Genomic DNA, 27,889 nt, shown 5'->3' on the forward strand with positions numbered 1-27,889 from the left:
GAAGACATTGCCCTAATATCGACTGAATAATTCCTTCTCTTGGTCATACACACACACACAAACACACACACACATACACACACACGGATAACGCATGCATCTGGGATACATGTGTTATCCAGGTGAAGTCCTGACAGATGCTCTTCATCAGCTCAGTCTTGACATCTGACTTATGTTTGCGTCAGGAGTTCGGCATACTTCTGAAGCAACACTCAGGGTAGAGCGGGCCAAAGGTCCCCGAAGTGAACTTGGAAAACAGTGAGTAGGGGTATAATTTTCTTTCTTCTTTACAGGCTGTCAATATTTATAACTTACCTTTCACACTGCAACATTATACATTTGGGTGCAGTCTTTTAACCAAGCTCTGAAAATGTTTCTTCCTTATACTGAAATTGTATTTATCTAAATGAAACCCTGTATTCTCAGAGATTAAGGTCCTGTAAAAGATGCATGATGGTCAGCAAAAAGCTAAGACTTGTTTGAAATAGAGAGATAAGAGATTATTGCATAGCCCACGGTCATTTATGACTTCCAGTTGAATAATACAGACATTTGGCCACCGAGTGGTTACAGTAGTCATGCATTTAGTACAGTAGATGAACAAATGTTCCTGTTCTTGTATTTCAACATGTTGCTGCAGAGCCTGGAATTCCAATAGACCATTAAAAGAAAGTGCTGAGGTGGCATTTTTTGGTTTCACACATCCTCTTCGCAGAACAATGAGTGTGCATCCATACATTATTGCCAGCAATTAGATGGTTCCTTTTACCTCTTAATGAACGCCCCCATTTTAAGGTTCTTTTTCCAAAACGACATACCGAAATTAAAAGCATGACAGCTCCCACATTGAGACTCGGGGATGTGCTTGGTGCCATTGGAAAGGTAACACCCTCAAGTTTTTTCTAGAAGCGTAAGTGGGATTCTATGACGTACTGACACAGAGTTACAGAGGTTGGGACACAGGTTTTGGTTTGCGTCCAATTCAAATGTCAATCAACTGACTAAGATATAAGGGTTCAGGTATGTCTATGGACACAATTAGGCCATAGCCACAGGTCTCAGCTTGCTACACTCAACATTTGAAGTCAAAAGACTAAAAATTAGATTTTTCACAATTTTTTTTCTAAAGTCATGTCTGTGCATTTTGCTTGGGTCCTTTCTTTCCAAGAGCGCCTACTGACATTCTAAGGTTTATAACTGGAGAACCCCTTTACCTAGAAACATAATCCTGGTCTCAAATGAAAGCTAAGACCCTGGGGTTTCTTGCTTGTTGACACTTGTAGCTTGTTTTGGGTAAAATAACATGGATATTCCCATTCTATGGACTCTTGGCGAACTATGAAAAAATATTGTGGCATGACGTAGCTGTGGAAAAAGGGAACACTCCGAAGGTATGTAGGCATTTTTGCTTCTTGCGGTAGAGAGATCTTTCTAATGTTGTGTCATGGTGAGTTTAGAAGGCTATTAAATGGTCTGGAAATAACTTTTTTCCTTTGTGTTTGGGCTTAAAATAATCACGACAGTCTCAGCTTTCCAACAGTGAGTATATACTGTTAAGATCAGATGCTTAAAACTATTAGCAAAAAAACCAATTAGTTTTTATGAAGGGTGTTCGTTTAGTGAAGGGTGTTCCTATGTTGGAACGGTGTTTCTTAAGGGGTTAAAGCATTGTTAGTTTCAGTAACATATATAAAAAAAGTGGCCTATGAAAACTGATGTATTTTTCTCTCAATTTTTATGTGTTAGTTATGGTAAATTACAACTATGTGGAGATGCTCAAATTGGCTATTGCATGTCGGTCAGGATACTCTGAAAACTGAAATGCAGAAGCTGTAGACATTCACTCGACGGCATTCAAAGTTATGTACGTCTGTACTAAAAGATGCTGCGTTGAATAACAGTAAGCTTTTTTTTTTTATTATTCCTCATTTCTACACGCTGGAGAGCAGCTGCTGTGGAAACATGATACAAAAAGTACGATAAGTTTTATAAACCGTAAACAGTGCACAAACAGAAACACTGTGTCCCTGGAGGGATGTTATGGAGATGAATCACCGCGATGAGATCCGCATCACTGCAGGGGCGCGTCAGTTCTCGCGGCACACCCAGTGTTCAACCTGCGCCGAACAGGTCGCAACATCCCCCTCAGCAGACTCCATCCATCCGCTATCGTCACACACATTTAACTCTGTGTGGGTGTTGATGTAACATTTATCAGAAACGTGAACAAAATTTGAGATTAGACCTGTAGGCGGTTGAGTCCATGGCATTGTTAACTCTACTGTAACGAGATACTTAATGAAAACTTTTATGACCTGTTGTCATTATCACCTTTGATTTACTACTTGTTTGTTATCGTACGGGCCTTTTTTAACCGAATTAAAACTTACAGATGGTTAACATTGCATTCTGTGGCATTCCAAAACATGGCACACCGTTACAATTGCTGTGATGATGACGATGTTCATTTTCACACACAACTCACACCAGCAAACACCCTGTTTACCTTTAATGGTATTTTTGTTATCAAGCCAGTTAAGGCTATACTTGGCATATTATTCAGTCTTTATCATTAGTCCATATATGAACTGCTCTACATGACTGGATAAAAAAGGGCACCGTTGTCCCATGTGCTGAGGGTCTGCATCACTCCAGCAGATTTATTGTCGGAAAAAAAAGAAAAAAGAGAGACGCCTTTATACTGCAGGCTCTGAATGAACTCACTGATCCAAAAAGAGCAGTTTTTGTCATGTAAATTGGCGAGCAGCTAGGCACAGACTGGACAGTGGGGCTGAGAGTGGAGACATTCTTGTCTGGCTCTCCCTCTGTATCTAAAGGCTGTGCGATTCTTCTTCCTTTGGATTGTTTTGGTTTCTCAGCAGTGCCCGCAGAGAGCAGCTCAGTGTTTTCTGCTAATGAGTCCAGTTCACCACGGCAGCACCTGGTTCACGGTAAGCAACGTCCTCCTTTACAACATCATAACGTCATAACATACTTTTAATGAGGTAAGTGCAAAGTATGCTACAGCTGCACAGTGATGTGTTTGTTTTGGTGTTCAACCGAAGAGTTTCAGGCTGTCAGTTAATAGTTTAATCTGACTTTCTACATGACTATAGAATTATTTCGTTGAGTAGCCGTTTTAAATGTGGTATTAGGTAAAGTAAGGAGGTAACTGTGGTCCTATACAGTATGTTTTCTGGATGTCCCACATAACAAATGTCAATTGTTTATGGTTGAGAATGAACCTTTTACTCCAAATCAGCATTTTTATAGCAGTCTTTTTATCAGAAACATTTTTATTTCAATCTACATACCTGCCTACAACCATCTTCCCCAACAAAATACAGAAAATACAATGATGACTGAGGACACTCAGGTGTATGTGGACAGCAGAGCCTTGACCTAAGGGGTTGGCCCTCCTGTCTTGCGTCATTGGTTTATGGAGAAATTGTTTTGTCTCCCCAATGTACAAAAAAAATATGCTTTCTTCAACTCCTCCAACTGCCCAACCTTCTCCTCATCTCTCGACAGTAGCATGTCTGCATTTGCGTATTATCACTTCAAACGCCGTGGATGCCTTTTGTAGGGTTTTTGTAATTTAATTTTACTTATCAATGACATGGAACTAATAAAAACAACATTGCAGACCGCCACTGTAAAAGTATGTAGGATTGGCCTTAGGAAAATGACAAAGGGCTCAAAATGTCAAATTCACAATCAGATCATCATCTGTAGGAAGCTGGAACAAGTCAGAGCCTTTAGGGCTCCACCTTGCAACCCCACAGGACTTAAGGGCCAACACTGCCATTGTGGAGTGCCATTTCAAAGTAAGAGTGTACGTGGTCTGCTAGGATCTATGATTTCCCAATAGAACACTGTGTTTGAATAGACGATGAACGTTATTCGCTTCACCTTTTAGTTCTTTTAATGTTGTGGCTGATCGGTGTACCTGTGCCTCTTCCCATAATGCTCACATTAGCTGCTAGGAGTCATTAACTGTGTTTGCCGAAAGCTCCAACAAGTAGAAAATTGTTTATTCCTTGCACCATAGACAGAAATGAATTCAGTAGGTGGGCCACTCCCTTCCAGCGCCTCCTCCACCAAGTGAAAGGGCTGTTTGGACTGGCATCACTGCAAAAGTTGTCAGCCAAGAAAGCAGAGAGGGGGGAAGAGTTGTTTCTGCGGAAGTTTTGCACTCATTGTGAAACTCTATTCAAACAGCGCCTATCAGGCAAGAAAGAATGCAACACAATGCAACAGTTATTGTTTAAGGTATGATAAAAGGGCTTCAGTCATGGAAAAGGGCGAATATCTAGAGGAAATGATATGAAACAAATAATGATAATTAATGTGAATCCTGACCTGAACCATGTCTACAATGTGCTAACCCCCCCCCAAAAAGGAATGTAGGAATATAAAAGGTCAAAAAAACAACATTCTTATTCCAAAGTCAGCCCGTTCTCACTCCCAGTGGTCTCAAGCTTGAAGCACCCCTCTAGTGCAATGGTATAAAAAGTTGGAGTCGGGGGTTGATGAGTTGTACCCATGACGTTCCCTCCGTAGACCGAGTTTGTGTCCCATTTGTGACCAAGATTCAAGAGTGATTTGTTGTTCGGTTGTGTAATTTAAGTAAGTTAACAACCTCAATGTCAAAACTTACGTAAGTTAGAAGACTGAACGTACCCATCTTAAACTAAAGTGTGACCCTAACCAAGTTGTTTCGTAGCCTAACTCAACCAAACTGCAACCATTCCTAATAACAATCATAAAGTCATAACATGATACATACAAACATTTCGTTGTGTATTGCTAATTAGACCAGACTGGACTGGACACGTGCAAAATGTGTGTGTTTAATGTGAGAATGTGTTGTCCAAAACAGATATCTGGGGATGATGGGACTTGCAAATAGGAATAACAGGCTCTCTGCGTGGGGTGTGTGTGCTGCCTATCAGTTTTCTTGGGTAAATTAGAATAAGAGCTGTGATGATTTATCGTTTAGTCAACATAAAAATCAATCAGCAGCTATTTGGATAATCGCATAATTGTTTTAGTGCATGCTCATGCAAACTTACCAAACATTTGTTGGTTCCAGTTTCTTTAAATGTAAGGATGTTATGCTTTTTTTACAGACATTATATTATGATATATAACATTATAAAGGACCATTGGTCGAACAAGGCATTTGGAAGTGATTGTCTCAGACTGTTAATCCTAACAGGCATTGTCACTATTGGTCTTTGCAGACAAAACAATCCAGCAAGAAAGTGAATATCAATCAATATCAATTCATTGGGATAGTTTAATTGTTACTTATTTAGTTTGTTTCTGTGATTTTACTTTAAGAATGTATATGCTTTATATCAATTTGGCAGAAATGTATCCAAAAGGAGGTTACTAAATAGCAGCTATCACAGCCAGAGAGAGGATGATGAATAGGCAAATGATTCACCACCTCACTATGTTGAGACGAATATAATTAAGAAGAAAGAATGCTGGATTAGGGCGTGTGTTTTGTAAATTTCTTATCCGAACATTTTTCGATAAAGAACAGCAAGCAATGATGCTGCAATTTAGGGGTTCAATGTCTTTCTCAAGGCCACTTTGACAGTACTCATGGTGGCTGATCAAAATCGGTAATCTGTATTAGTTGGTGGGTATTTAAAAGGGCCTAAGTAGAAGATTTGGAGTTGGAATTAAGGAAATATTTGTTGATCTTGTTTCAGTGCCATTGAAAAGAACTTTCCCTTAAAATCTGAATCTCTGAGACTGTCCTCACCCTAAAAATAACCTGAACATGGCACTATTGGTTGTCAAAAGACCAATGGTAAGTTTTCCTGAGAGGTGAGCCTTTGTGATTGTCAAAAAAGATGACTGTTGTGTCTTAGAGTCAAGGTGGACATGGATGTTTTTTATATTTACAAGATCTCTCAAAGCTGATTTAATCTATATTTTTACATTGAAGATATATCAAAAGACAATGTGTAATGTGAACATGGTCACTCATAGTAATGGACTTAAAAAAGATAATAACCCAACTCTGCACTTCCCCCCAAGCTAAATGGAGCGTTTTAGCCTCTTTCAACTCATTGTTTTGGTTTTTGTGATCTACATCTTTGTGGTTTTGATTCAGTCTCACTGCTTTCGTCACCCTTGTTTTCATCTGAAGCAGTCAAATAAGCCAGATATTGGTGGAAGAGCAGAACAGAACAAAGAGGGGAATGAATGTTGCTGTGGCTCTTCTCTAATGGAGCTACTGTCTGCCAATTCGTCTACCACAGCAACTTTACGAGGTGAAAATATGTCAGTGTTGAGTTCACAGCTGGTTGCGCTCTCCCTAATTGGCCAAAAGCGTTTTTTGACCTCAGGTTCAAGGAACCAAGTAGTGTCGGGAGTCTGAATCCAATACAACCTTGTGGTGACGTATCAGAAAACGCTCATTCTTTCGTAACAGTCATAGGGGTGATTTGTAAGAAGCTCACCAACCATGCACTGACGAGGCCAAATCAGAAAACGTTCACATATTGGCAGTGATGGAATGTAACCACGTATGTTAAAGTACAACACTGAGATGCTCTACTTATACTTTACTTGAGTAGTTCCATTTTCTACTATGCTATTTCTACTCTATTACATTCTGGAGGCAAATACTGTACTTTTTACTCGGCTACATTCATTTGATAACTTTAGCGACTAAGTTACTTTCAGTGATCGTGATCGTATTTCAAAAAGAACAAACAGATTCCATCAAGCAGAAAAATGCGGAATATCAGATCCAGTGATTATAATGGTATAGGTAAGATTATTGCGAAAAAAGTTACTTTATTACTCAAGTACTACTATTCATATAAGTGGCTAATATTAAATTTTTTAAAACTTTTATTTAAGTATGCCTATTTGACTTGACACAGTGGTAAGAGGACACTTAAACCTGTGGATCCTGTGGTCTCCACAGTGTAGTCCTTTTGTAAGCTCCTGTGTAAAAGGCCGTGAAAACACAATTAAACATAGCGAGCATGAGGAATGAATGCCGGGGTCACCGTGCCACCCTGGTTCTTCTGCTCAGGAATGCAGACTCCCGTATTGGTACTTTACATCTTCTACAGCGTACAGGAAGTGGCTTCCCCTCCAGAAAAGGAAGAAATACATGTGGCAATCATAATGATCACATAAAATGCTCAGCTAGTAAAAAAAAAAAAAAAAAATGTGCCCGTTGGTGTGAGCTCACGATTGTGTAAACACAAGAGTCACATAGCTGTTTCCCATAGCCTCCAGGCAAGTGTTCTGCTCCGTGTGCCACTCCCAGGAGCCTGGAAGGAGGCCATGGAAGGAGGGGCCTGATGTCCCTCTCTCAAGCCCACACAGGTGAACTCCTGCTGGGGTGGAATGCAGCAGGGAGGGGGCCTTGACACATAGAGGTGTGGAGCTTTTGATTTCAAACAGGGTGGGGAAGAGATGGAGGTACAGGAAGGGAGTTAACCCTCTCCGTCACAGCTTCTCACCTGGATAGGGAAGGGAGAGAGAGAGTGAGTGTGTGTGTGTGTGTGTGTGTGTGTGTGTGTGTATGTGTGTGTGTGTGTGTGTGTGTGTGTGTGTGTGTGTGTGCGTGCGTGCCTGTGCGCAGAAGCTAAAGGAGGGATCAAGTCACAGCACCAGCATTCATATCCACCCAGCCGCTCTGAGCCTCACTGTCTCTCATGACTCTCTCCTCTGCACACTTCAAAACTCTTGCACACACAGAGACACACACACACACACACCACAGAGTTTGAGGGACGAATAAGTCAATATTTGACCAGACTGAGCTGTACAGGAAGGAAGAAACAAAGGAGAGAAAAGAAAGAGTGGAAGTCTTCTCTCAGGAACATTGAAATTGGACACAAGGATTTGGAGGGTTTTTTTTTGTTTTTTTTTACAGGTGGATACAAACTTTTCCAAACCTCTTGGGCCAAACAAAGCAAACGGGGATCTTTGTTTTTTTTTCTTATTAAGTGTTGGACTTTTGGACTTGGACTGGGCGAGATCGCAGTAAGAGGTTTGTTTGATCATAATCTCTTTGTATTCAGTCATAAACTGCGTCTCCATTGTTTTTTTTTCAATGCCTGTCACCTGTTCGTCTCAGCCTGGCAACATTGACTGATTGTTCTGCTGGTTCATACTTTCGTGACTTTTGAGCAAGGTGAATAGCTCTAAAAGTGTGCGTTATGTAACGTTATATCTCACCATGTGGTTTCAGAATTGTATGCCAGGCTGAAGACTGAGCTGTGGACAGATTTGGATTTGGCTTAGCACTCGTTCTCTTATTTTCCTCTTCGTTTGTGAGTGATTGCCCACATCAGAGCAGAGACTACGATGCAGCACGGGTGAAAGAAACTGGATGTGAGAGCGGTGGCGATAGATTTCCTAGCGTTCCTGTCATTAAGTTTGCTATCGTCCACTGATTTAGACCTAATATAACCCTCAGAGCTGCTGCTATATTAGTTTGCCTTGTGTTATTTGGGCCTTTCAGGTGATAGCTTCGACAGCTGGAATTTTCCAGGTGTGTGAGGCTGCAAATTAACTCAGTGTCAAAGACAGGTCCACTGCCATGACCCCTCAGACTGTTATTAAAGACCTCCATCCCCTCACTGATGATGTCAGCGCAGGGGTCAGACCCACACCCAGCGGTGGTATGCTCACCTGGCAGGCACACTGCAGAGACAACAACTGTGGCTTTCAACCCCGGTGAAATGTCCCCTCACCGTCGCGCCACAACGTTATTCAGACAAAAGAAAGAGCAGCGTGAGTGACTCAGTTCTATTTTGGATCTCTCAAGCTGTAATTTGTGTCACCCAGTTTACTGTCAGTGTCATAAAAGCCTGCGTGCCTTTGATTTCATCTGAGATGTAGGAAAAACACAGAGCTTTTTCCTCCACTCAGCTCATATGCCGTGACTGATGGTCAAGTTTGGAGCATAAGAGCTGGTCTGTCCTGTCTTCTCCCTGACCCATCTCGGTCAGTGATTAATGTGCGCCTCACGGCATGAACCCGCACACACACCTGTATTCACATTTAGCTCACAGCGAGGTGCTAAGGTGCCATTCCCATGTGTTTTCAGACTGTGTTTTGAGCTTGGAAAGGTCATCCTCTCACCTCATGGAGAAATTCTTTCTTGCAGCTGTAAATCTTCAAAAGACAAATCATCATATTTTGTGCACTATGGTGACACATACAGTATTCAGTTTTACTGCCCACTGTGACAATTACTGAAGCATTTCATGCCACATAGTGGCCTTTGTTCACTCCCCACCTCCTGTCTTTAGTGGAGATTGTTTTTGTGGCTTCCTCTATATCAGATTGTCTTCTGTCCAAGATTCCAGCGTTGAATTATAAAGTGGTTTTATTTTGAAATCTACACAGCATGCTGCACAGAATATTTCCACCATTATTTACTTCTAATACACTGTGTCATGCCTTAGCATGCATATAAATATGATATGGCTCTGTCTGACCAAGGCTACCTGAGAATAGCAGGTGGTATACCACTTGGAAACTTTATGAAAAACGAGCTTGACCGCCTGCCACGGGCATAAATGATGTTTTTTCAAGTCAATTGCAGATCTTGGGGCTTTCTGAGACTTGGATTACACCTGACAAGCTGTTTTTTATTTTTTTTTCCAGCCTCTTTCTTTATGTTTTAAAGCAAGTCCCCATTTACTTCAGTTGTTTAGGAGAATGCTGTAACGCTGTTTCACTGTGAAGCGCCAGAAATGTTCTGTAGACTCTGCAACTTCACCTTCACTGTTCCATCTGTTTTTTTTGGATGAACTGTTCTTTTAATATGTGGTGCTCAAAACATTAGACAACCATAATCTAACGATTCCGTGCACAAATCTGTTTACCAATACCATATAACTGACTGAATGTTGTAGCCAGCGTTTGGCAGGGGGGAAAAAATGAATCCATTAACCTCCACTGTATCTCAAAACTTGAGTACCTAAACATTTGCGTGGCGAGATACCAGAGATGTTTGTGTTCCTTCGAGAGGTTTCTTTCTGCTTCGAACGCCTCTTAGTTTGCAGCTCTTTTCACAAACTGAGGCGAAGGTAAGGGGAGGAACCAGGCCTGTTAACTTTCCCCGGAGGCTTGACCGAGGGAAAGTACAGGTGGTTCGTGTTACAATGAAGTCTGCGGAGATGAAAGTCTCTCTCTCTCTCTCTGCCTTTTTTTCCCCTCCCTCGTTCTCTCTCTCTGCAACAGTGAGTCTCGCCTGCATGGCACATGTGCATTTATGAATACGCTTGTGTGTGTTTACAGGAGGGAGATGGGGAGATGGACGTTACATCTCTCAGTGGGGCTCGGGCTTCTAGCCGTCCTGTTGACCTGCTGTTATGCTGAAGGTGAGGAAGCCCAGAGTCATAATCAATGGGTTTTTTTTTTCACTTCAAGTAATTTGTTGACATATCATTTTGTGTGTTAATAGCCCATACAGGATACATCCCGATCAACATCTTACTTAGTTTTAGTTTCAGGGATTTCTCTTTAGTGCTAGGCTTAGGGTTAGGGTTAGGGTTTGGTAGGGTTAGGTAGACGTTTGATTAATCAACGCACATATTCCTTAATTGAAATGCTCTGAATAGCTACTCTCCTCAAATTAATCGAGCTCAGTTAATCCACTCTTTCAGTATTGGTTTCATTTGGACTATATAGTGGATATGAGATGTTTCGCCAAAGTCTGTTCGGTGGTACCGCAGATACTCTAGCTATGTTTCTTGGGTTCCACTCTCACTTGGTTGTGTCTCTGTCGCCGTGTCTCTTCCTAACACTCCCCCCTCCCCATCTCCCTCCGCCCTCTGCCACAGTGAACTACTGCCTCGCTTCCAAGGCCAAGACCTGCTCAGAATGCCTCCAGACTGGGATAGGCTGTGCCTACTGCCCTGATGAGGTGAGAGTACAAAAGTTTAAACAGTTTACCAGTGGTGGATTCTCATCCGTCAGTCCAACACATAAGGGCTGAGGCATTCCTCAAGGAGAGGTCTGCCCTTTTTATCTACACAGTATTTGATAAGTTTTTTGTTCTCGTTAGGGTTCAATTCTGTACTCATCAAAACTAACTAATCGAACCTCCTGTTTGCTCAGAACTTTGATGGCCCTCGCTGCGACCTGGAAAACAACATCATTGCTCGCGGGTGCGGCGCTGCGGCTGTAATCACAGCTCAGAGCAGTAAGATGATAGACAGTGTAAGTCTCCAACTAATTTCTCTCCGAGTCATCCCACCATTCTCCGGGCTTACATTCACGTTGTTGTTTCTCATGAAAAATGGGAATTCTCAACTCGACGTCTGTGTTTCTTCACTGCTCAGGCGGAAAAAATCAACGTGGCACTTCAGAAGTCTCAAGTGTCCCCGCAGAAGGTGACCATGTCCTTCCTGCCAGGAGAGGAGAAGCTGGTGAATGTGGAGGTGTTCGCTCCAACCAAAGGCCCTCTGGACCTGTATATTCTTATGGACTTCTCCAACTCCATGGCTGACGATTTGGACAACTTGAAGAAGATGGGCAACGAGCTGGGTAGGCGTCTTTGCACTGGCCATAGTGATGACAGGTGAGGAGGTTTTTTGCGGTACAGTAAGACTGATGGTGAATGTGCTCCCTGCAGCCTCCCTGGTGGGGAACCTGTCAGACGACTACACCATCGGGTTCGGAAAGTTCGTGGACAAAGTGATCGAGCCCCAGACCGACATGAGACCCTCCAAGTAAGAGAGAAAATGTGACATGAACACATAGACGAGACAAGCACATACATACGGGACTATAATCCAATTTCACACGCCATTTTCCTTTTTCTCTCTTGTCTTTCGTCCATCCTCCCTCCAACCCTGTCAGGCTCAGTCAGCCCTGGCCCAACAGCGACCCTCCGTTCTCTTTCCAGAACGTTATCAAGCTGACCAGCGAATTAAGTGACTTCACCAATAAGCTCCAGAAGGAGAGAATATCCGGCAACCTGGACGCTCCTGAAGGAGGTTTTGATGCTATACTTCAGGCCGCAGTTTGCCGGGTCAGTAAGAATATTGACCACAAACGGGATAAATTTGGCTGAATTTTGCCGAAACATTCAAGCCTGCAACTGTTTCGGTTTCGTTCTCATTGCTCTCTTAGCATTTTAGCAAAAAAAAAAAAAAAAGCCAAAATATGCTGGCACTGATGCAAATTTTGCACTGTGCCTCTTCTTATTCTCTGCTAACCACTGTATTTTTTTCTGCTCCCATTTGATTGACATGCTGATTTTAGGATAAGATCGGTTGGCGCGACCACAGCACGCATCTCCTGGTTTTCTCCACCGAGTCGGCCTTCCACTACGAGGCTGACGGCGCCAACGTGCTGTCTGGCATCCTGCCGCGCAATGACGAACAATGCCACCTGGACGCAAATGACAAATACACAGAGGATATAAAACAGGATTACCCTTCCATACCCACACTGGTCCGTCTGCTGGGCAAACACAACATCATCCCCATCTTTGCTGTCACCAACCACTCCTACACATACTATAAGGTCGGTGGGCTTCGGTTATTCAGCTGTTTTACTGCCTGCTCCATGGTGACGAGCGTCAGAATCTGGGTTATTGAATAATTGTTTGCATAATGTGTGCTTCTCTGGGTAGAAACTCCAAGAGTATTTTCCCATCGCTGAGGTTGGTCTGCTGCAAGAAGACTCAGCCAATATCCTGCAAGTCATGGAGACTGCCTTCGAGGTAAAACACCACCTCTTCTAACACCCGTCAGGTGTAAGAACATCTCTTCTGTGTGTGTTTTTATTTTTTGCAGTTGCTGTAGACAATCGAGTTGTGTTTGCTGATGTCGTCTCACGTCCTTTTCAGAGTATCCGTTCCAAGATGAGCATTCGTGCGGAGGAAAAACCCAAGGCTTTCGAGACACAGTTCTTGACCACCAGCGGAAACGTGGCTCAATACGGGGCTTTTGATTTCAGACCGGGAACAATAGTAAGAGGAAAAAACGACATCGAAACAGCTTATTCAACACAAAATCAAACACGCATGGGTTTAGACCCAAACGCTTGATCTATACCACGTCTATTCCTGTGGCTACAATCGACAAAAATGAAAGTTACTAATAGACTGTGCACTCCACTCCCTACTTCTGACAATAAATCACTGGGGGAAAAGAAAGACAATATCTAGTCACAGTTTCTATTTAAACTCTTATTTATCCTCGAATTTTACACCAACGTAAACTCTGTCACATGAAATCGATCCATTCTAAGGAATTTTCTGTGCAGTACTGCAGTACTTACATGGAAAAGTACCTCAGGTATCTCCTGCAATCATAAGCAGATATATGCAATTTCACTATACCTTTTAGCAAGCCTCTTAAATATGTAAACATGGTAAGACGGGGGCTGGATTTGGAAGAATCAGTGGAAACGCTTGCTTATGTAAATTCAATGTACACATATTGTCATAAAACGAGTGTGATTCAGTCCTGAGTCCGACTGTAATTCTTGTCAGGATGACTTTACACTATTACTGTCAAGTGAATGATTAATATACACTCATTCTTGGCCAATTAAACTGATACAAATCTGTTTAAATGTTTTTACGGGTTATTTTGTGTGTAGTAAAAATGTCCAATAGTCTCCTAAATGCAGATCCTTGTGTGTGTGTGTGTGTGTTTGCGCGTGCGTGGTACCCCTCCAGGGCAAGTTCATGATGAAGCTCACAGCTCAGCGCCTGAGTGGTGAGCAGCCTGTCTGTCAGATGCGCTCAGATGAAAAATCAGGGACGATGAAAGTCAAACCTACGACCTTTAACGCCGGCGTCAACGTTGAGGCTTCGGTTCTGTGTCCGGTCTGCGATTGTGAGAAGGTAGAAACACAGATTAACGCTGACGTTCTCACGTTGAGAGTACTTGCACCAATTTATGAGAAATTCATGCGAGTGTTTCTTTTATCTGTCCCCCAGACACCCCTGAAGAAAGCAGCGAGATGCTATGGCAATGGAGACCTAGTGTGTGGGAAGTGTCAGTGCCACGATGACTGGTGAGACCTTCAATTTTTAGTTCTTATAATAAATTAAAAAATTCCATATATGCACCTCAAGCAAGCACGGACTGTTTCAGGCCTCTGGGTTTAAAAGTTTTTGTTTTCCGTTTGTTTGGTCCATCGGTCCTTTCCAGGCTGGGCTCATTCTGTAACTGCTCATCAGCTGATTCAGCCAAGTCCACCAGCCAGTGTATCGCTCCGGGCGAGAAGGAGCCTTGCTCAGGCCGCGGAGACTGCATGGCGTGTGGAACCTGTGTGTGCTACAACCCGGAACAGTTTGAAGGACCCTACTGCCAGTACGACAAGACCCAGTGTCCGAGACACGGAGGCTTCCTCTGCAATGGTGTGGCATTTTGTGATTGTCAAAGTGATCAAAGTAGTGTCTATGTAGTGAAAGAAAAGCTGGGAATCGCCTGCCACAAGAGCGTTATTATATCATACAAAAACCCTTCTCGCTTGTCTTTCATGCTTTTTGGTTGTTTTAAGTCCTCTTTCCAAATACATGGGATTTTGTGTGAAGGGTTTTCAGAAAATGTGTGTTGTACACGGAGAACCGATGTCATTCTTTCCTCTCCTATCAGACCGCGGCTCTTGTGTTATGAATCAGTGTACGTGTGCTGAGGGCTGGGAGGGCCCAGCCTGTGAGTGTCCCAAGAGCAACCAGACCTGTATGGACAGCAAGGGCGTGAGTACAGCCAACAGTTTTCATTGGAAGAGGAGGTTATAATGGCACCTTGAATCTCAATTAACGCCTGACTGTGTCCATATCCGTGCCAGGGTGTCTGCAATGGTCGAGGGGCATGCGTCTGCGGCCGCTGTATTTGTCAAAGCTCTGGTCTGGAGTTGACTTCAACCTGCGAGCCAAATTTCCTGGTGAGTGGACATGATATGAATGTGTATAATTTTGCCTCAATGGATTTCTGGTAGAGTGTGTGTCGATACAAACTCTGGGTTCGGACACAAGTTGTGTTTTTGCTTTTTAAAACTGCTCCCAACACGTTATATTAAACCTCAGAGATTTTTATACATACTTTTAGCTTAGCTTAGTTTTGGTCGATGTTTCTGTGCAATCCTGCCTGACACCTCACTGTGTGTGTGTGTGTGTGTGTGTGTGTGTGTGTGTGTGTGTGTGTGTCTTGTCTAGGCCCAGTTGCAAGTGTGTGAGGCTACAAGGAGTTGTGTTCAGTGTCAGACCTGGAAGACGGGAGAGAAAAAAGAAGATGAAAAGTGCAAACTGTGCCCCTTCCAGAGTTACACGGTGTCGGAGCTCAAAGAATGTAAGGGCACGAGAGGAGCAGAATGACTTGGCGGTTCGCTTTTCATCAAATAACACTGCAGTGGCAAAAAAAAACCCCAAAACACATGATAACGGTTCATATGTGTGTGTGTGTCTGGCGTGTCTCAGCGGACAAGGTGCTGGATTCATGCAGTTTCCGTGACGAAGACGACGACTGCACGTACTACTACACTGTCGACAACGCTAAAGATCCGGCAGGGAACAGCTTTGATGTTCAGGTGCTGGAAAAGAAAGGTGAGCTGCAGGTTGCATATATATCTCACCTGTGCTTTGTGCTGTCACGCTTCCATTTAATCTAAATGGAGGCGTAGTGTTCTCAAGGAAGATATTTTGTGTGAAATAAAAGGATGAACCTGAAAGTGAGCATAATATTGCTAAATGTAGTACAACCGCCCAGTGCCGGAAAACAACAGAGGCATTGTCGTGGGCTAACTTGATTAACTTTTTGCGACAAACCCTCAGAATGTCCCCCTGCGAGCCTCCTGTGGCTGCTCCCACTCCTCCTGTTCCTCCTGTTACTGTTGGCACTTCTGCTGCTCTGCTGCTGGAAATACTGCGCCTGCTGCAAATCCTGCTTCCAGGTATATTCACACTCACAGCCGTAGCCATCACTAATCTATATTTCTAAGTCTTAGTGGAAGTAGTGCTGAGTGTGCTGTCTCCTCTTGTCACAGAGCTGCCTGGCCCTGCTACCTTGCTGTAGGAGAGGTAAGAGGTTTATACGTTACTCGTGACTTTTCTCTTTTTGTTGAACCATTTGTCCTCCGACCATGTTGAGTATGAGTCACCTTATGTTGTCCTCTCTTCAGGTCGCATGGTGGGCTTCAAGGAGGATGAGTATTTGCTCCGCCAGTCCCTGCTCACCTCAGACCACCTGGACACACCGATGGTGAGGACCGGCCCACCCAAAGGAACCGACGTGGTTCGCTGGAAGGTCACGGACAACGTGCACCGAGCCCCCATGCACCCCCAGGCCCTGATCAAGCCCAACCCTAAAGAAATGAGTGAGTGATCGAATGTTTGAGCAACAATAAACTGACCTTTGAGCTAAAGAACTCCACTTTATTGTTTTGTGGTTCCTCTTTCGCCTTGTAGTCCAGTTCCCGGTCTCACTCAGGCTGAACAGGCTGTTCTCCGAGAATCTGTCTCGCCCTGAATCCAGAGATGCCGAACAGCTCCGCAAGGAAGTGGCCGATAATGTGAGCGCGCTTTTTTGCGTTTGTCGTTGGGCACACATATTGACGTATGAATGACGACTGTATGACTGAGCGCTGTTTGTTCCTCCGTCCAGCTCAACGAGGTGTACAAGCAGATTCCCGGAGCACAGAAGGTGCAAAAGACCTCATTTAGGTAGGATGTGTTCAACTGCATATCTAGTCATGCACAGTATGTTCCTTCACCGACCTGATGTTCCTGAATTAAAAGAACAATGGAGATGTGATGCCTGTTCTGTCCCTCTTTAACTCTTGTTTTGGTTCTTGCAGAATGCAAAGGAATGCTGGAAAAAGGTAACATTTTGATCAGTACTTAAAAAGACAACACCAGAGGTTATTGTCTCTTTGAAGGACCCAAAGGTCACGCATGTCAATCTCCTTGTGCTCCTCAGGCAGGACTACACCGTTATGGACACCGTCTTGTCTGCTCCTCGTGCCAGCTACCCTGATATAGTCAAACTCACGGAGAAAAACGTCCAGTCTGGCAACGTACGTGACCTCAAAGTGGTGCCCGGCTACTACACTGTGGCCACAGACCGAGGTGTGTCTCAACAGTTCGTGTTAAGCTAATCATTCTCTTATCACCTGCTTGTGTCTGTCAGTCTTGTCATAAATCTCGATCTGTTCTTCCTCTTGCAGAGGCTACGGGAGCCGTCGAGTTCCAAGAAGGTGTGGAGTCAGTAGATGTTCACGTGCCACTCTTCGTCAAGGATGAAGACGATGACAAGAAACAGCTGCAGGTGGAGGCCATCGACGTGCCGCTGGGCATCGCTGAGATTGGAAAACGTTTGGTCAACATCACCATCATCAAAGAGCATGGTGAGAAATCTCAGATTTCACAGATCAACAATTGAAAATCCGATTTCAGCTTTGCATGTAAAAAGTTTTCAATCAAAGAACATGAGATTATGGACACACGATAGCTACTGTGACCTGAACCAGTGTCAGAGTGTATGATCTTCACGTTGGATTGTTCCAATGGACTCTACCCTTCCTCCCCCCCACCAGCCTCCAGCGTGTTCTCATTCCTCCAGCCAGCCTACACCTACAGCAGGCAGGACGGGGTGGCCAACATCCCTATCAGCAGAGAGATCATTGAAGATGGACGCACACAGGTCACCTACCGCACACGGGACCTCACAGCCAAGGATAAGAAGGTGAGCTGACTGCTGTGTACTGATACCTGCCCTGTATTTAGCTTGATATCCTTACACCTACAGAAACATTTAGGGTTGTTGCCTACAGTTGGGCCATAGCACCAAAACAAAAAAATGAATTGTTTTTTTTGAGTGCCTAAACATGCTCAAAAACTCGTGAAAATGGGAGAATTTTCAAAAGTGTTATTTTAAGGGTGCTGGCCATGGGCGTGGCAAAATGACCTGTAGAGCAAAAAAGTGTCTTGAGGCCATGACCTACACGCAACAGGAAGTCGTCCATTGTGAATTTAGCCCTCATTTTTTATTAGTTATTAGAAGCTTGGGTTTTCGTTGGAGGGCGCCACGATGTTTTGTCAGTAAATCCACAGCGCAAGGTATGGAGGTGAAAGGGGCTTCAGAGGACAATTTGCACTGACTAGTAGGTGGGCTAAAGGTCTCAAGCAAGGCTATTGTCCTCACCTTTTCTTCCTGTATTTTAGGACTACGTGACTGTGGAAGGAGACCTGACTTACGGTCCTGGCGAGACCCAGAAAACAGTGCCTGTTCGTCTGCTTGAGCTGGGCGAGAAAGATGGCCTCCTGGAAGACAAACAGGTCAAGCAGTTTGTCATGGATCTCAGTAACCCGAGGCAGGGCGCAAAGTTGGGACGCTATCCCAGAACTACTGTTACCATATCAGACCAACCAGGTGAAGGCACGCAAGAGGCTTTTAACATCCGTATGTAACATTCCCCTCACTCCCAGCCAAAGCACAGATTGCACTGATTACTCCCCATTATCTTATTTTATCCAGAGCCCAGTGTGATGATGTTCAAAAAGGCCACCCAGAACTTCACCACGTCTGACCCAACCTACACCATCCCAGTGGTCCGGACTCGCAACCAGGACAGCCCCGCCACAGTGAAATGGCGCACCAAGAAGGCCCAGCGCTTTGAGCTGTCCGGCCCACTCAAGTTTGGCCCTAAGGAGACAGAGAAGAACATCGTGATCGACCCGAAGTCACATCCCGGCCCAATCCAGCCTGAGACCTTCCAGCTGGAACTGTTTGACCCAAGTAGCAACGCCTCTGTTGGAGAGAGGAAGACCACCCTCGTCAATGTCACCGATGGAGGTATGACCCAATGGGCAGACCGTCATTTGTCGCAAAGACATTGGAACTAAAGAGAATGTAAATGGCGATTGGAAAGTTTCTGGAGTTTCAGATTTTATATGATGACAGAAGGGATCATTCATAAAAAAAAAGGGCTTGGTATCTGGTAAATGTTTCATTTTCTAACCCCTTCCACTTCCTGCAGTTACGAAACCTCCAGAGATTGCCCAGATGCAGCAGAAGGGCTTCATAAACCAGAAAGCGTCTTCTCCTACTGGTTACCTTCCTGCCCCAGGAAACCCTAACGCCAAAGCCACCGGACCCAGAAACATCCACCTCAACTGGGACCCTCCACCTGGTAATCCCATGGGGTACAAGGTACACAAAATTTACATGCTGAGGAGTTTCAATTTGAATGAATAACAAAATAACCACTTACAACAGGCACTGTATTTCTCATATGCTGGGTCTTTTGTGTCCTGCATTGTAGGTCAAGTATTGGATCTACGGTGACCCAGAGAAGGATGCCCAGGTGTTAGATGTGAAGACTCCTCAAGCCGAGTTGACCAACCTGTACCCGTATTGTGACTATGAAATGCGAGTGTGCGGCTACAATGCGATGGGAGATGGCTACGAAACGGATGTTGTTACCTGTCAAACACTGGAGGATGGTAATTAGTTCCGTTAGATGTCAGAGCTCAGTTAATGGCTCTTCACTTTTATCTTGTAGAGAGAATTCATGTTTTTTTGTTTTTTGACAAATGTAGTCCTTTGGACTGGGCAGCACCACCAACTGTTAAATGCGTCACCAAGCGTGTTTGCGAAAGTTTTTCTGAGGTTTTAACTTTGATTATTAAACAGCAATGTGGCATCTAGGGCTGCATGATATGGTCAAAAAGGGACATCGCCATTATTTTTGACAGATACTGCCGCTGCGATATAATTCATGATTACAATGGATGATTCAATTTTGCATCACGATTTTCGTCGTCATTGAAAAACTCATGACGATGTGGCATTTCTCCCGGTCTCTGCCAAACAAACATGTTTTATTGCATCTGGAGAACAAACTTTGTAGGCCAGAGCATCTCTGCAGCACTGCAATATTTCATTGGAACACTGTTTGGTGACACATTTTACCTTTATAAAATAACTGCAGTTCTTGCAATTTTGTGATCAATTGTGGAACCCTAGTGCCAACCACCATATTCTATGTAACCTCCGTCAGGTACAAAAGTAACAACTCAGAATGAGCCTGTGTTGTGCAACCAGTTTGACTTTAGTAATGCATAAATCTCCACTTTGTCAAAACTTTTGTGGTCTTCCTCAGACTGCTTTATATTTTCTGAACCAATCTCATTGGGTTTTGGGATGTGTGTGCCTTTTTTATGATCTTTTCAGTATGTTTGAATATACAGTTCCTGTCCTGTTTTCCTCCAGGTCCTGGTGAACCTGGACGTCTGGCCTTCAACGTCATCAGCCCAACTGTTACTCAGGTCAGCTGGGCGGAGCCTGCAGAGACCAACGGCAACATTACAGCCTATGAGGTCATCTACACACCCATCGATGATGAAATGAGTAAGAGGCAGAGGCCAACCTTAAAAACTGAAATAATGTACATATAATTGCATTACGTGGTCATCATCATGTCCCAATACTCCTCTAACAGAGCCAGTGGGGGCTGCTAAGAAAGTGAAGATTGACAACCCCAAGAAGCGAATGCTGTTGATCGAGAACCTCCAGAGCGCACAGACCTACCAATACAAGGTCCGTGCCAAGAACAGCGTGGGCTGGGGTCCCTTCAGAGACGCCACCATCAATCTGGCGTCACAGCCTGCCAGACCTCTGTCAAGTAAGTCAGGGGCAACAACATCTCTAGAACACCTCCGGTCAGCTCTGAAAATAAATTAATTTCCCGCTCTTTCTGCCCCTAGTTCCTATCATTCCAGATGTCCCTATTGTGGATGCAGAGGCAGGAGACGAGTACGACAGCTACTTGATGTACAGCAATGAGGTGATGAAGTCACCCACAGGCTCGAAGACACCCAGCGTCTCTGGTGATGGTGGGTACCAAAGAGCCGAAACCACAAGCTAACCTCCAACAGCTTGCAGCGTAAACTTCATTGCGCTCGTGTTTACCAGAGCGTGAGCTACCTCGGCGTCAGTGCTTTGTGGCATCCTGCTTCGTTTTTGTAGCCAAAGTGTTAAACCAAGTGTTTGTTTGATGTACGCTGTGGTGTCATTGCGTGGTGAGAAGGAGAGAGACTTGGCAACAGGAACTGGAGATGTTGATCAGATATATGCTGCACAAAATCACCCAACTAGTGCGATTGGGATGGCTTCTCCTCCTCCTTCTCCTTTCTGGCAACTTCCTTCTTCTGTGACATTAATACTTTTCCTCATTTTGGAAGAGTGACAGTAAGGGTGAGGGTAAGAGTTCATGGCTGGCATCAATTTTCTCAGGGCTTTGCCTTTTTTTTTTTTTTTTTTCCGATCACTTCCATCTGTCGGGCAAATTCTCCTGCAGGCAACGCCCCATCCAGGCCGCAACAACATGTGCTTCCAATGCATCCCCAGGTCTGCAATAGAAGTGCTTCACAATCGCAAACTCGCAAGGCCTCATTCAATCTACTGTCACTCTCTTTTCTCACTCACTTTTCTTCTTATTCCGATTTCTCTGAAAGGATAATGCCAGTGTGGCTCCTCGCCTTCCAAAACAATTTGGACCATATACATGATGTACTTCCATTTATGTGTTTCATAGTTTTTAGGTCATAATGTATAGTAAAATCACTTCTTTCACACTTCGCTTCAAACCCATCCATGGCCTGCTTGCTTCTCCCCCCCTGTGACCCTGAATACAAGGATGGAAACATGTCAAGTTGGTGGGGTCCAACCTCGATCTGCGTAAGGTGTCGTGGAAAAAGCGGGTGGACGTCATCCCCAGTCGGCACAGCACAGACACAGAGGCCAGTTCAGATGAGGCTCCCCACCCCAGCTCCACCCAAACACGCGTGCCAGGTGAAGACCACTCCATCAGACCCGCAGATAGACAGACAGGAAGCTAGCATGCCAGCTATTGTGCACGGCCTGCCAGATGCCCCTGCAAAGCCAACAGAACGTTTCTCTCTGCCTTCCCCGAATATCAACGTGTGTCTGATCGTTCAGTTTTCGGGTTTCAGTCCTTGTCCCCTTGCCCCTCGCTGGCACCTATCCCAGCTCTCCTCCCGCCACCTGCCCCGAGAGGAGCCCTGGCATCAACTGCTCCTCCTCCAGTTGATGATCGGGGGCAGGGTTTTTTTTTTCCAGGTGCCTGTCTCTGTCTGTCCTCTCTCCATCCCACTGGGGAAGTAGTGATCTTGAGGAGGCTTGTCGGGTGTGTGTGAAGGCTGAGTCACTGCGCAGCTGTATGGAAACTGTGGCTTCTTAATGAAATTCAGTCTCACCTCTGCAGGGCAACTTCGCCGACGACGTCTTTCCTCGTAGCTGTTAAATCGTTTTCTCTTGCAGCTGTGTTTGTTTTTTTTTTTTTTTTCAGATGTGCCGCTTTTTAGATGCGAAGCACCTTGTGAACTGGTTTGTAAAAAAAACTCACTTATTCACATTTAGCAAGCTGCAGATTTTCCACAAGGGGAGCTGTTCAGCCGGTGTTGCCCAGTTTGCCACCTGCCATAGAGAGAGCAGCAATAGCAACTTAAGGGTAGAGTCACACACACACGACTACAGGCGAGTGAGCGTCACTTGCAGAAGCTGGATGTGAGGCAGACGGAACAAAGTTTGCCGGTTCGTTGCCCGTTTTAGCCACATGCAAGACTTTGCTATTGGTTTAGTTTGTGGCACACTGACGTTGAACTTCACACAAATTTTCTTTCTTTCTTTGATTCACCCCTTCACTCTCATAGACAGGAAGTGAAAGACACATATTCACCACGTTTAATCTTGCACGTGCATGACCGTCACCATCGCCTGCCGATTGAGGCCTGTACATGTCGCCGCCTACAAGCAAATCAAGTTAGGACTATTTCATCAGCAGCAAAAGGACATTTTAGTGTGTGAACATGCTGACATTGTAAACATGTGAAACGTTACACCTGTTCAGCGCGTTGCCATCATCATTGTAAGCATGCTGATGTGATGTCAGTGTTACGTAGAGAAAGCCTAACCCTAACCCTAAACCCTAACCCTAACCCTTGGAAGATTTGATAGCCACAATTCTACGAAAACTAGAAAAAAAGAGTTGTGCAAATTCAGCAGCTTCAAAAAGAACACCACCCTACTTGTAACACTCAAGTCCTGGAGCTGTTACTTTCCCTGCCTGTGGACGGAGCACGCCTGCCTGTCTACACCGTTGTTGCAGTTTCTATAACCTCTAAATGGCTCATGTGGAGCCACAGGTCTAACCCTACACTGCAGGTGCTTCCTTTAAAAAATGGCTGAGCCTAAATGTGGGTGCTTGACATCAATCAGTGGCACTGTGTTCTTCCAATCCATGTCAGAAAGCTTGAATGGAAACTGCCAAGCTTCCTACGATCCTGTCTGCTGACAACCACTGTGAAATCTGTGTTTTACAGATTACACGATGAACGGGAAGTGGGACCAGAACTTCCTCTTCCCGGGGGGATCAGGGACGCGCAACATGTCAGCATCGTCCTCTCCGATGTCCACTCTGAGCTCCAACTACAGAGGGGGAGGCGGCTCATTCACCACGGAAACATCCACCACCTACATCACAGGGCCGGGTAAGATGGGTGCCAGTGATTATACGGATTCATACGAAAGAAAATCAAGATATTATTTTTCTTTATCCTTTGTATTTCTGTCGTCCGGCAGGAGGCTCTCGTAGACAGGACATGGTTGGAGGAGTGCACACCTCAGAGGTCATCATGAGGAAGCGCTCAGAGAACAGGGGATACGCCGATGAAAACATCCGGGACTCTATCGTCATGGGAGAAGTGTCGAGCAATTTCTCAGATCTCAGTAAGCTTGAGACCTCAGCAGTCTTTTTAAATGTGTTCCTAAGTAAATGTGAAAGGACGTGGCTTTGTCTTTCTGGTCAGTGACTTTTTACTTCAGAGTGCAATATTTGAGATGCCTCAGCAGGTAAACTGTGCGGGCGCATGGAGCCAATGGCTTAGCAGGTTTGGGGCTGTTGGCTGCGTTGCTATGCTGACTATCGCTCTTTCTCCGTCCCTCCCTTGTCTCAACTCCACCCTTTTTTGTTTTGTTTTGCCTCTTTTTTTTTCTTCTACTCGACTCCTTCCCCTGCCAACTTTCCCCTCCCACTGTCCTACTTCCATCATCTCCTTTATTACCCTCCCTACATCCTTTCTCCTCTGCCCCCCTTGCTCAATGCGCCATCAGGTGGGTTCGGCTACACTGGGATGCAGAGCAGCTCTCACAGCCAGTTCAGCTACAGCCTGCCTCGGGTTCCGAGGGGCAGGAGCCAGTCTTCGGACATCAATGAAGCCCTGTACAATCTGGACAGGGTGCTCCAAGGTAAGTCCGCGGCATCCAAGCACGGAGGCGCCGGATACGTTGGCTAGGTGTTTTATGCATGACGCACCCCTCTTCTGTCATGTTTATTTGTGCCTCGTGTTTGTCTCACACCTTTTCTACCTCACTGATCTCCTCTTTAAAGACCTCACATGCTCTTTTATGTGTTTTATCTGCTTTAAATCACTTACATATTACAATACTTCACCATTTTTTTCAGACTATACCATACGTTTTTTAGTTGTGTTGTCTGTGTTTTTCACTCTTTATACTCTGTGTCTAAAATGAGGTAGACCTAAAATTATAATAATGTCCAACGGTATTTTGAGTCATGTCTCTCTGTGTCACCCTTCAGATGCTCGACTCTCCCCCGGTGTTCCAGACACCCCCAGCAGACTGGTGTTTTCTGCTCTGGGACCCACTGCACTCAAAGTCAGCTGGCAGGAGCCCCACTGCGAGAAGGACATCATGGGCTACTGCGTTCTCTACCAGCTGCTCAACGGAGGTAACTCTACGCCTCTAAGGACCTAACTGCTGCTTCAGTTATTGTCTTTATTTTCATCTTTTCTGCATTAAAGGACATTCTGTCACGTCAGGATACAGACTGTGTTCGACAAGCATGAGAAACAAATCGAGCTGAGACACAAACGTCACACGTGCGTGCCCTGAACAAACTCTGTCCCTTCCTGCAGGTGAGGTGAAGCGCATTAACGTAACGAACCCAGCGGAGAACTCTGTGATCATTCAGGACCTGCTGCCCAACCACTCCTACCTGTTTAAGGTGAAGGCTCAGAGCCAGGAGGGCTGGGGTCCGGAGAGAGAGGGAGTCATCACCATCGAGTCTGCCGTCGACCCCAAGAGTCCCCTCAGCCCCATGCCAGGTACTCATTCTGTGGATCTGGGTGAACAACACCTTCGTTTGACCCACGGACACACAATCGCTGGGTTTTTATGTGGCTAACAGAAAAAAAGCGTCCCGTCTAATTGATTCGTCTGTCTCATGTTTCACCGAAGGCTCACCGTTCACTCTGAGCACCCCCAGTGCCCCCGGCCCCCTGGTCTTCACTGCACTCAGTCCTGATTCCCTGCAGCTCAGCTGGGATAAACCTCGTAAACCCAACGGAGACATCCTGGGCTATGTAGTCACCTGTGAACAGCTGCACGGTGGAGGTAAGGCTTTTAATGACTGCCGAAAACAAAAAAAACAAAAACATTTGAAATTGATTCATATATCCGGTTTTGTGCATTTCCCAGAAGCCTGCGAAAGTGTGACATTTTCTCACCTCTGTTTCTCGTCGTTCCTCCAGGAGACGTGCGTTCCTTCCAGGTGAACGGCGACAGCGCTGAGACCAGTCTGACCGTCCCGAACCTGACCGAGAACGTTCCCTACAAGTTTAAAGTCCAGGCTCGAACCACGCAGGGCTTCGGTCCTGAGAGGGAGGGCATCATCACCATTGAGTCTCAGGACGGAAGTAAGATGAATCCTTCCGACGGAGTTTTTTTTCCGATGCGAACGAAACTCTGGAATTCTGGCCCTATGTTGGCATTAAAGAATTCATATATTAAATCATATTGACCTCCTGGTGTTCATGAATATTTCACGGCAGTCTGGCCTTTAGATTTTAACATCTGGTATATAATATCTCGGTACCAAAGGCGAGTTTTAGAACAAGTAGAACATTTTTGATAAGTTCTGAAATTGCTTTCTCATGATTTCTGACATTCTAGTGTCCAGCAGTGTGCTTACGTCTGTATTTAATTACTTTCTTGCCCCTCACAGGTGCTTTGTCTCAGTACAACAGCCAATCGCTGGTGAGGAGAGAAGTTTTCCAAATGCCAACGGAGGTCAGCACGCGAACCAACGTCTCCCACACGATGCTCAATGACCCCTACTTCTCAGGTACAAATGTAGCCTCAGTTTCAATTCTCCTCCTTCTGTTCTCCATTTATGAAAGACATTTACACATTGATAACAACTGGTCCTTCATTGCAGATGGGATGATGATGACGACCTCGCAGCACACAGAGACCAGTGGCATGATGACCCAAATCACCAAGGAAGTGGTTCAGAGGAGCGTCATGGGAGGAACCACTGTCACAAAGAAGATGTTTTACGAATCTTAAAGAGCTTATGTCAGTTAATGATCTACTCGGGGCCAACATGATGAGGAATCATATGAGTCTCTTATAAAAAAAGAGTCATCCTCAGAGCACTCACTCACACACCGTTAGAGTGTTTTTATACGTGTGTGTGTGCGTGTGTGTGTGTGCGTGTGTGTGTGTGCGTGTGTGTGCGTGTGAGTGAGATTCTGCAGCCAAAAATCTTTTAATATAATATATGGTCAGAGGGGAGGCCGCTCTTTTGTGTCTGTTACAAAATGTGGATACTTTCCCGCTTGGATGAGGATCATTTTCACATTGTCGCCTCGAATGTTTCATTCCAGTTTCTGCCCACTCAGTGAATCATTTATCGTGAGACTCAACTCCCTCTGCGGGCCCAGATCTGGTAGGACACACTGGGGCTTCAATAAGGCCAGCGTGGCGCAGTAATCTGACTGCGGCACAGTAATCCAAAGTCACCTTTTCCTCTTGTCTCCCGTCCTCCTCTTCTCTGACAGAGATGTGCGCGTCTGGTGTTCTGACTGCTTCAGCTTAGACCGACCAAATTTCAACTCTCTCTCCGACTTTGAGAGACTGGCTCGACATCGTTGTGGGTCTTTCTTGATAAATGTCCGTCATTTTCACCCAAGTGGTCTTATCCTAAATGATTGAGAATAAAGAAGGGGTGCCTTGAGACTTTCATAGATTTGTATTATATTAAAGTGCTTTTTCAAAGCATATTTAATGCTTTTAAGGTTTTTACTTAATGCTGATTTACATTATATTTAATACCAAATATAGAGGTCATTCCATGTCAACTCACCCAGACTTCTGAACTTTTCCCAGTTCATGTCATGGATTTTCACAAAAAAAAAAATGATGTGAAAACTTTTATATAGGATAAGAGGATTTTTGCTAGATTCCATGAATTTAATAGAAGTTGGCATGGAATAACCCCGGGGTACTTCTATAAGCACAGGTTGGTGCTTGTTTTGCTCATTTATACACACATTTCCTGCTGACACGCAAGGGGCATGATTTTGCAATACAGACAAGTGATCTAAACTCTATTATATGTAACATCTTTTTACATTTCATGAGATGTTTTTCGCTCAAAGATGTGGTACACAGTAAACCGCTTTAAATTGAGTCTTAGATTTAGACAATGAGATCTCAGTATTTTGGAAAAAGACAGAAAGATTGTATTTGCTTCAATGCAAGTCCTACTGTATTTTGGCTTCCCAATTTGTTGCTTTTAAAATTTTGAGAGGATATTTTTGTCAGAAAAAACCTGACGTGGATAAGTTTATGAACTTTTCACCAAAAACTGACTCAGTTGAGAATTGATGTACTGATCATATTGTTTGACGTATCACTTACTTTTTTGCATGTTGTTTTTGTGATGTCAATTCTGTTGCACTTAATAATAAAGATTTAAAATAAATACATTTGTATTACTGTTAATTAATTAATTAATTAATTTCTAGATCTGTATATGTTAT

The 27,889-nt window shown here is 44.5% G+C and overlaps 1 protein-coding gene across 3 annotated transcripts; it reads left to right on the plus strand.

Annotated features, from left to right (window-relative positions):
- The first annotated feature begins 2,792 nt into the window (after nt 1–2,792).
- itgb4 (integrin, beta 4) lies at nt 2,793–27,831 on the plus strand. 3 transcript variants are annotated; one of them, XM_030400641.1, is made up of 42 exons: nt 2,793–2,951; nt 10,297–10,379; nt 10,842–10,924; nt 11,119–11,220; nt 11,343–11,547; nt 11,636–11,732; nt 11,863–12,034; nt 12,268–12,531; nt 12,641–12,730; nt 12,857–12,979; nt 13,694–13,861; nt 13,958–14,034; nt 14,172–14,380; nt 14,619–14,722; nt 14,815–14,910; nt 15,182–15,314; nt 15,443–15,568; nt 15,797–15,915; nt 16,009–16,042; nt 16,144–16,338; nt 16,430–16,533; nt 16,626–16,684; nt 16,819–16,842; nt 16,941–17,089; nt 17,188–17,367; nt 17,557–17,705; nt 18,185–18,392; nt 18,498–18,815; nt 19,000–19,172; nt 19,285–19,465; nt 20,235–20,372; nt 20,464–20,646; nt 20,729–20,857; nt 23,366–23,533; nt 23,625–23,771; nt 24,156–24,290; nt 24,643–24,792; nt 24,980–25,168; nt 25,302–25,457; nt 25,595–25,759; nt 26,068–26,187; nt 26,281–27,831. In XM_030400641.1, exons 2-42 carry the CDS (start codon nt 10,304–10,306, stop codon nt 26,409–26,411), a joined length of 5,829 nt encoding a protein of 1,942 aa, XP_030256501.1. In that variant the 5' UTR covers nt 2,793–2,951; nt 10,297–10,303; the 3' UTR covers nt 26,412–27,831. The 3 variants fall into 3 exon arrangements, with proteins under 3 accessions (XP_030256501.1, XP_030256499.1, XP_030256500.1); XM_030400639.1 differs by lacking the exon at nt 2,793–2,951 and adding an exon at nt 2,986–3,005; XM_030400640.1 differs by lacking the exon at nt 2,793–2,951 and adding an exon at nt 7,658–8,035.
- The last annotated feature ends 58 nt before the right edge of the window (nt 27,832–27,889 follow it).

This window comes from Sparus aurata, chromosome 20 (assembly GCF_900880675.1).
Source record: "Sparus aurata chromosome 20, fSpaAur1.1, whole genome shotgun sequence".
In the NCBI taxonomy this organism is placed as follows: Eukaryota; Metazoa; Chordata; class Actinopteri; order Spariformes; family Sparidae; genus Sparus; species Sparus aurata.